The 9,316-nt window shown below is 28.5% G+C and overlaps 1 protein-coding gene across 1 annotated transcript in view; it reads left to right on the forward strand.

The window, feature by feature from the left end:
• LOC106478737 (WD repeat-containing protein 82-like) overlaps positions 1 to 9,316 on the forward strand; it is a 17,486-nt gene that overhangs the window by 5,413 nt on the left and 2,757 nt on the right. The window contains exons 2-7 of the mRNA XM_013939297.2: positions 686 to 783; positions 2,137 to 2,203; positions 3,186 to 3,285; positions 4,269 to 4,385; positions 5,153 to 5,308; positions 7,671 to 7,740. Of these exons, the coding sequence (XP_013794751.1) occupies positions 686 to 783; positions 2,137 to 2,203; positions 3,186 to 3,285; positions 4,269 to 4,385; positions 5,153 to 5,308; positions 7,671 to 7,740 (608 nt within the window). The remainder of the gene's footprint in view (positions 1 to 685; positions 784 to 2,136; positions 2,204 to 3,185; positions 3,286 to 4,268; positions 4,386 to 5,152; positions 5,309 to 7,670; positions 7,741 to 9,316) is intronic.

Below are 9,316 nucleotides of genomic sequence, written 5' to 3' on the forward strand. Positions count from 1 at the left end.
CAAATTAGTTAGCATAAATCAGTTAAATGACAAAAAATTAGGTGTTTATTTACTTGTGACCACACAGTGTATTTATTTGAATACTTTTCATTTTGGTCAATTTCAAGCCAATAGCGAACACTTGGTGCATTCTGTACTTGTTCTTTTGTATAGTGTTTAGTATTTCAAGTGTTTGTGTCAGTCTTTTGACAGTGTGGACTTTTTGAGGGACTTGTGCAAATATTTGATCTACTCTAAGGAGTAATTAGTGTTTATCCATTTAAATAATTGTGATGTTGTACTGTATTTTGTTTTCCAGAAGGACTCTCATCCCTGATACTTGGTTTTGAAATATTCTAATGAGTGTTGGTAATTAGTAGCTCTACACTGGTGGTTCTCTTTCTCATTCTGTACTTGATTTATTACTTTTACGTTAACATGTAGTTTTGAGGATAGTTGCATATTAATCATTCTGTAAGTTCAAATAAATCAAACTTGAAGTTATAAGTATAGAATTAAGTTAATAATAAACTTATAAAAATGTTTGATTACTATACTTGTTGTAATATGTATTAATATCTCAAGAAGTGAACCTGTAGTCTGTGTAAGCACCTTGTTTCTGATCTGGTTTTAATTCTGGAATGACTTTTTTATTGCAACTATTAAAGTTGTCCTAACATTTTCTGCAAATGTTTTTACTTAACAGATATAAGAAGACACTAAACAGTAAAAAGTATGGAGTGGATCTTATTCGATACACACATGCTGCCAACACAGCAGTACACAGCTCCACTAAGGTTGATGGTAAGTGTTTATCATTAAGATCAACTGTTTACTTTCTGCCAATACAGCACCAAGGTTGATAGTGAACACTGTATTAATCATCTCTATTATAAACACATACAGAAGTGCTCGGTTACACCAAGACAAATGATATTCACATCAGAAATTTATAATTTCCTTCAAAATACCTAACATTTGCACCATGTCTTGATAACTGATGTTAATCAGAATATTAGTGGCATCACTTTTAATTCTCATGCTAGTGAAAGACCTGCAGTCTTAGGGAATTTGCTTTTCTACTGTTTCCAAGTCATGTTTTAAACTTTAAAAAAGCATTTTGATAAATTGAAATATGTTACATTAATATTTAAGGTTTGTTGACTTACTTTATATAGAAGTTATATTCACTTATTCTATAATTATATGCTTAGCCTTAAATCTGTGATTGAGTTTATTTATCAAATATGCTGAAAAATTAGATATCCTTAGCTTACTTAAGTGGCTCAAGTTTTCATGAATGTTCATATAAATAGACGGATAGATATTTTTTCTTTAAATCCATGCATATTTATGTTTGTTCTCTAAATTGGTAAAAAGTGTGTTGGTGGCAATACAATAAATGCAGTGTAAAATTTTAAAACAATTGTGTGTTTGTTTCTTTTAAATGTTATTAGAGCATTCTTTTGAGATATAAGGCTGTATAAATTAATATAATACATAAGATACAAATCGTATGTATTTATATTTATTTTTAGGTGGTATTTTATACCTGCCTGTAGCACTTGGTATATTTGTTCTTTTGAATCTAAACTATTGTTACTTAGTTCATGTTCTCTGTGACAGACAAAGCATAAATAGCCCATTGTATAGCTTTGTGCTAAAATAACAATATCTTAGTGTCTGAACAATTATGGCTGAAATGTTAGTGATGAACTTGTGAAATAAACGTTTGTTTTAATGACATTTTCTAGCATGCTTACTAATGAGTGAACTGTTGCAAGTGTAGGCCTTGCTCACTTTGAAGTTAAATAGCCAATATGTAATTATTAATGCACTGTGCACCACCATTAAGTTTGTGATTACATGTAGTTCTTAGATATATTTATTTTGATAGAAGAATCAGTTGTGGATATGAAGTATATATTTTAAAATCACATTTGTTTAAGTACTGTGATAAGAATCTTTTTAAGTTTTTGAGGAAATGAAGTGACTTTTCAGTTACATAGATAAGACATGTTTATCACTTAATTTTTTTGCTGCTTGTAGTTTTTTGTATTAATTTTTCACAATTAGGTATCATAGATGACCTGTTGTGTGATGTATATGAAATCATCTACATAATATATACATATGACCAAATGTTTCCCATTTCAGACACCATTCGTTACCTTTCCCTTCATGATAACAAGTATCTTAGATATTTTCCAGGTCATACCAAAAAGTAAGTATTTTACATTTATTAAAAATAATAGTAATTATAAGGGAAGTTAAATCATATTTGAAACTTTTTTATATGTAAATATGGATAAAAAATGTGTATATTTCAAATAAATCCAAAAGTATTTATAGAATGTTGAAGAGCATATGTTTTTTCATAGTAATTTCAGTCAGAAAACAATTTAGCAAAAAAAAAAGATAATATTGGACATAGATGTGATCTAAATATATATTACAAAAAACCTTGATAGGTCATACAAAAAAATAAATGTACTAGATATATTAAAAATAAATTGATCATAAATAAAAGTTGTTGCATTACATTTGTTTACAACTTACCATTAAAGTTAATAACTTTTAACTCTTAGGGAGTGATTACTACATATATAAAGAATGCCAGTGTGATACAAGAGATTTAGTTGCTTCTTAATCCATATCTTTTTTTTTTTAATTAATACAAAAATGTGATTCAGATAAAACAAGTATAAATGTTGGTTCTGATATACAACCTACAGAACATATGCAAACTATTTTACAGCTACTGTTCTATTTAGAAATGTTTTTCAGTCTTTTACTAACCTTGATAGAATAGTATTATGTCAGATAATATGATACGTTTTGCTTTCTTGTTACTGTTGTCCTTTAACAGATCAGGATATTTGTTTCCAGATCAACAAGTTTATCTAATTGATTGAGATACAACTTTTAGTCAATGACTATCCTTAATTTCATATTACTGCAGATGTAGCACTTGGTTTTTCGGGAGTTTTTACCAGATTTTTTTTTTCTCCTGTATAATATTTTAATGTACTTAACTGTATCACTGTTACCATCTTTCTTACAAGAAAATGTGTTCAGTGATTCAAACAAGCTGAATAATTACTAATATATAAGTTTCTTTGTTAATTGTAGTTATCTTTATACTAGTTCTTGAACTTGGTGTTTTAGAAAAAGTTTGATATATTTTGTATTTTTTCTTTGTTTAGGGTAGTTACACTCTGTATGTCACCAGTGGATGATACGTTTCTCTCAGGATCTCAGGACAGGTCTGTTCGTTTATGGGATTTGCGCTCTCCGAATTGCCAGGTATTGTACCACTCCTGATTTTTTTTAGATATTTGTTCATGTCAGTTGTTGCATTAAATAAGTTCGTCAGGTATTATACCAGTATTGACTTTATAAAATACTAGTATGTATTAGTTGTTGCATTGACTGGTTTTATAAGGTGTTGAACCATTGTTAACTGTAAGTAAATTGTTGTATATTTTACTTTAAAAACTGTTATACCAATGTTGATTCTGGAAGATATTTCTACATATGTTAATTGTTGCAGTGATTGAGCTTGTACAGTTTTCATGCTGTGATTGGCAAGAGAGATTTTTCAGTTGAAGTATTCTATCAAAATACTATTTGTTTCAATTTATTGATTAAAAAGCAACAGTATGTTCATATGTATTTGAAATGTTTCTTAGATGCATGTTAACAAAAAAAATTCCACTTACAATATTACAGAAACTGTGGTGATGATAAAATTAAATGAAGAACCTCATGTGACTTATCTTTCTGAAATATTTATAAAACTGAGTATTGTTATATAATACTCAGTTTTATAAATACTAAAATTATTCATGAGAAATATCTATTTTGTTATCCAAAAATATTGTGGTAAAATATTATAGTTGCATTAACAGTTTGAAGGTTTAAGACTGTTTGAAAATAAGTACAGTAGTGAAACTAGTATGGACTGAATTTTCATTCACGATGGTTTTAATGTAATATGTTTTTGAGATAGTTGGATTTTAAAATAATTGTCTACTGGTGTAGATGAATGTATCGTTAGGCTGTTGTGTGTGTTCACTCCACAAGCATATAGCATTTGAACGATTTGTTAAATATATTTTGGAGTTTGATAAAAACATTAAAAGGATGTTGAAATTGAGAGTTACCTAGGAATAGTTTGAGAAAAAGTAAATATTTTGTGTTTGCTTTGTAATATAAAGGTTGTATTTGTGGATATTTAGGAATACATAGTATAAATATTGAAAGTAAAAATACTTTGTATGTTTTAGGGTTTGATGCATCTATCAGGACAACCAGTAGCAAACTTTGATCCTGAAGGCCTTATATTTGCTGTTGGTGTAACTGGTGAAGGTGTGAAACTTTATGACTTAAGGTCATTTGATAAGGTTAGTTTGAAGAATTGTCCTTAAAACATGTTTTACTGTAAGTCATTTTATAATGATAGGGTTTGTCAGCATGACTGTTGAAAGTAATTACCCCTGTTATTGCTTCCTTTAGAGGAGCAAAATGGTTCTAGTAAATAGTAAGTTCTCTAAAATGCATACATGATTATGAAGAAAATAATTACTTAAACAAAATTTTTCTTATTATGTATCTAGTGTTTTAGGGATTATTTGTTTTTCATTAAAATTTATGTTGAGAAAAATCAGGAACCATATATTTTTTATGCAGAGCTGTTCTTAATATTTCATATATATATATATATATATACGTAAATATTGGTGGTTAAATGTATTTGCTGTTTCAAAGTGTTTTTCTAATTAAACGAGTTTTAGTTCATTATTAAAAGTGCTGTGTAGCAATGTTGATTATTTGCAGTAATTCTACTCTTAGTATGCATCATATTAGTATCCTTTTCTTAGGGAATTCTTACCAACTTGTACATAAATCTGTTTTAAAGTATTTATGTAATTAAAATAGTTATTCCGGTATTTTCACTGGGATATTTTTTCTCATGGCATTCTCGTAAACGTTGACCTTGTAATTTTAGCCATGTGTCAGTATTTTTTCATCACTGTATTTAATAATAATAATACCAGTAAATATGATGCTGAACTATTTTACTTGCTCACTCATTAACAATGTGGCAAAAACTCGTATTAATAGTGTACCACTTTACATTTCCTCAAACTGAGATTATAATTTTTTTAAGGGTCCTTTTACAACATTCAAAGTACCTCACAATAAGGATTGCGAGTGGACTGGGCTAAAGTTTAGTCCAGATGGTAAATCTCTTCTTATCTCTACTAATGGTCAAGCCCTTCACCTAATAGATGCCTTTCATGGAACATCACTGCATACTTTTAAAGTAAGTCAAAACAAAAATGACATGGGATTTGTTTAACAATAATATGTTTCCTGTGTTATATATTAGGGCTTATGTTGCTCAGAGAAATTTAAATAACATTATTTTTTGTATTAATAAAAACAGTTGTGATATCAATGTAAACGTATCAGGATATAGTAGAGACTACATAAGCATAACTTGTTTATCTAATGTGATAAGAACAATTTAGGTCATGCTGAAGAATGGGGTGTTATGCAGGTCAAATTTGTTTCTGTTAAGTAAATATGGGGGGTAAAAATGTATATTGATGATCGTTGCATGTACACACAGAGTTTCTAATGACATAAAAGTATTTTATATTCCAAATTCTGTGATCAATTGAAAAATTATGCTGTTTATTTAAAGTAAAATTGTAATACTGCCTTGTAAAATAGACTATCTATACTTTATATTGTAAATGCTTACATAAAGATTTAAGGTACAAGTAACAAGTAATGTTTAAATTAATTTTTCATCATAAAATGTACCCGTTTATTAAGGTGATTGCTGTTTACTCCAAGCTATATGTACTTTGGTATTAATAATTTGTTGGTGTTTGACAAGGTAAAAAAAGTTTCACCCAATGGAATTTAGTTCAGACCTAGTTAGTTTTTGCATGTCAAATCTGTTAAAATTTACCTGCTTTCATAACCTTCACTAAACATTTAAGAGTATTTACAGAAGTAGAACTGCAAATCTGTTAATAATATAACTCTAAGATGAGGTATGAAATGTATGTAATATTTGTCATAAAAAATAGGGTTAATTTAAGCAAACTGGTTTGACCTCAGATAGATAAATAAATGTATCCTTTAATTCAATATATGTGAAACCAAGAACAAATGCATGGCTGTGGTCCAGAGGGAAGAAACTCGGATGGGCTAATAGTAGCTCGTAATATTACACACACACATTTTTTTATATTAAAGATTAATCCTTTTTGAACTGGATAGTGTGTCATTGATATCCTCTATTTTTTTCTTTTTCACAGTGGAAATACTTAACCAAATTAAATGAAACTTACTACAAGAATTCCAAATAGTATCTAATTTCTGCTTTAAAAAAATTAATGTAATTTAATTTGGTATTTTTACCATTTTTTAGGTGGTGAAATTTCCAAAACTTTATTGAGAGATATTATTTTGAAAAAACAACATTAAAACACTTCCTATTGCTTTGGAAATTTTTTTTTTCATTATTGATCAGAAAGTTGTATTCATGTATCCAGTGAGTTTCAACTTGCTTGATATTCACTGACATATTTCTTTTTATACTTTATTTTGATAATTGAATCAATTCTGGCTATAAACTGTATAAACAGAGAAAGAATTGACAAAGATTTATTGGTAACTTAGGGCCTAACCTTTAAGAAATGGCACTTATGTTAGTCAAGCTAGGTATAGGCCAATATTCTTGGCCAAGGTTCATTTATATCTAATAAATATTGTTTGTTTCCGATAAACAAATAGTTATTTTACTTGTGTGCAGTATTTGAAGAAATTTAATAAAGATAGTTAAGAAAAATGGATTTAAGTTGTTTGAATAGTTTCCATTGTTTACTGTACTTACTAAGCCTAACTAAACCTATCGGATGTCTTATCATAGAAGAAAATTCCTATAGCTTTCAGACTAATGTAATTTAATACAAAAATATTTTCAGAATGAAAACAACTTCAAAAGAAACTGAACAAAAATTCCCAGACTTTTGGTTGAAAAAAGGTTTGAGTCATCCAAGTAGTTGGAAGTTGCTTATGCTACTCACTAAGCCTGACTAAACATACTTGATGTAATTTAATACAGATATTTACAGGAATGAAAACAATGTCAAAAGAAGCTTTAAAAATTTCAAAATTAGTGATTTGTTTCCAAGTATTGTAAACTTCTCTTTAAAATCTTTTATTCACTTCTGAGGAAGCTTCAAGTAGCTACTATTTTAACAAACCATCATTTTACTTTTATATTGATGTAGATGAAGTAGAATCTCTTATGTTCAACTGTTTTTAGCAATTGGCTCTAGCTATTTTTCTTAGCAAATTCAACAAGTAATACTCATTAGAGTTGTGCAGAAATATCAGTTGGAACTTTTTTGTTCATTTTCTTTGTGAATTACACTAAATAAATGTTAAATAAAGATAAAATATCAATACAGAAATATATTTGAATAAAAAGTGTTAAAGTGGTTATAATTATACCTTGTAGTTAAATTTTAAAATTTGATATCCAGGTGTATATTCAACATCTAAAAGGTGTACACTGGCACAAACGGGGCAAGAGTAAGATAAAGTTTGGACTAAACTTAAATTGTTTGACTGTTTCTCATAATTATATTTTACTGTTTTTATAGGGACACATGAACACAAAAGGAATGTCTATAGAAGCTTCCTTTAGTCCAGATTCTCAATTTGTTTTCACTGGTAAGTAAACAGAAATATGCTGTTTTACTGTTTTCATTATCTAAGACTGTCAATTTACCATAGTTTATGTAGGAAACCTGTAGCATTGTTTTAGCAATCAGTCTTCATTATAATGAAAAAATTAAATAACTAGAAATGGGATATAAAAGAAAATACATGCATAGATGTTAACATTTCACCAATTAAATTGGGTGAAACATCAACACTCATGCATGTGTTAACCTTTATATCCAATTTTTAGCTGTTTGTATAATGTATGGGATACCTCCAGAATTTAATATAGTCTTGATTATATGTGTGTGTTTGAGTGGTATGAATGAAAGATCAAGTGGGTGGAAACATTATTTTTGGATATTTGAAACATTAACAGTGTATCATACAGAGTGTAGAAAAACAATGTAAATCACTGGAAATAAATAGGTGAATTTTAAAGGATATTGAACACACTAATCAGAGCTTACCTACATTGTAAATTAGTAATGTTTCCTTAAACTCCACAAACGAATTGAGCCAGTTCTTTAAGTTAATCCAAAGTCTAATTTTGAGCAGCATGGTATCAATTCAGCCTAAATAATCAGTTATTAAATATTGTAAGTTTAGTATAACAATGAAAGTTTAGCAACTAATTACTTATATCATTGGAGAAGTTAAAAGAAGAATAAAGCATTCTTTCAAATTACTAGCACAAATATGTTAGTGTAGGGGTTTAACCCCATTGCCATGGGTATCCTTTACTGCACATGACACATTACATTCAAAATTTTATTAAACTACTTTTTGTTTATGTTATACCAATTAGAACAGCATAAAATCTTGGCTAATAATCCATATTTTAATAGTACATAAGTTTTAAGTTCTTAATTCTACAAGGCAATATTTAGAAAGATCCTTAATTTCCCCCAGTGTGACCCATTTTCTTCCCTATTTTATCCACTACCCCTTGAAAAAGTACGAAATTAAACATAAATTACTCTATAAAATCATCATTGCTCAGACAAACCATAACTTTTATAGTATTTTTTAATTTTGTTTGATTACAGAGCTATTGAATAGAAAATCATACCCCCCCCCCTGTCACAACCTTTCTTTCAGAATTCGTTAATAGTTCTCTCTTCTGTTTAATTATATATTATCTATAACCACTAGAAAGTCAAGGTTTTCATCTATCAAATGACGTATTGTATAACACTATGTTCTGAATGGTTAAATGTTAAATAGTTCTCTCTTATGTTTAATTATATATTATTTATAACCACTAGAAAGTCAAGGTTTTCATCTATCCAATGACGTATTGTATAACACTATGTTCTGAATGGTTAAATGTTAAATAGTTCTCTCTTATGTTTAATTATATATTATTTATAACCACTAGAAAGTCAAGGTTTTCATCTATCCAATGACGTAATGTATAACACTATGTTCTGAATGGTTAAATGTCAGTTTCACTCAGAGTACCAACATCATTCCCATGAGAAAGTTAACAACTATCTTGGATGAATTTGTAACGACTCTTGTCGCATAGTTAGAAAGCCAGAAAAATGTTTAGAGTTAAGGGAATTTGTCTACTTTTTGCATG

This window comes from Limulus polyphemus, unplaced genomic scaffold (genome assembly GCF_000517525.1).
Source record: "Limulus polyphemus unplaced genomic scaffold, Limulus_polyphemus-2.1.2 Scaffold245, whole genome shotgun sequence".
In the NCBI taxonomy this organism is placed as follows: Eukaryota; Metazoa; Arthropoda; class Merostomata; order Xiphosura; family Limulidae; genus Limulus; species Limulus polyphemus.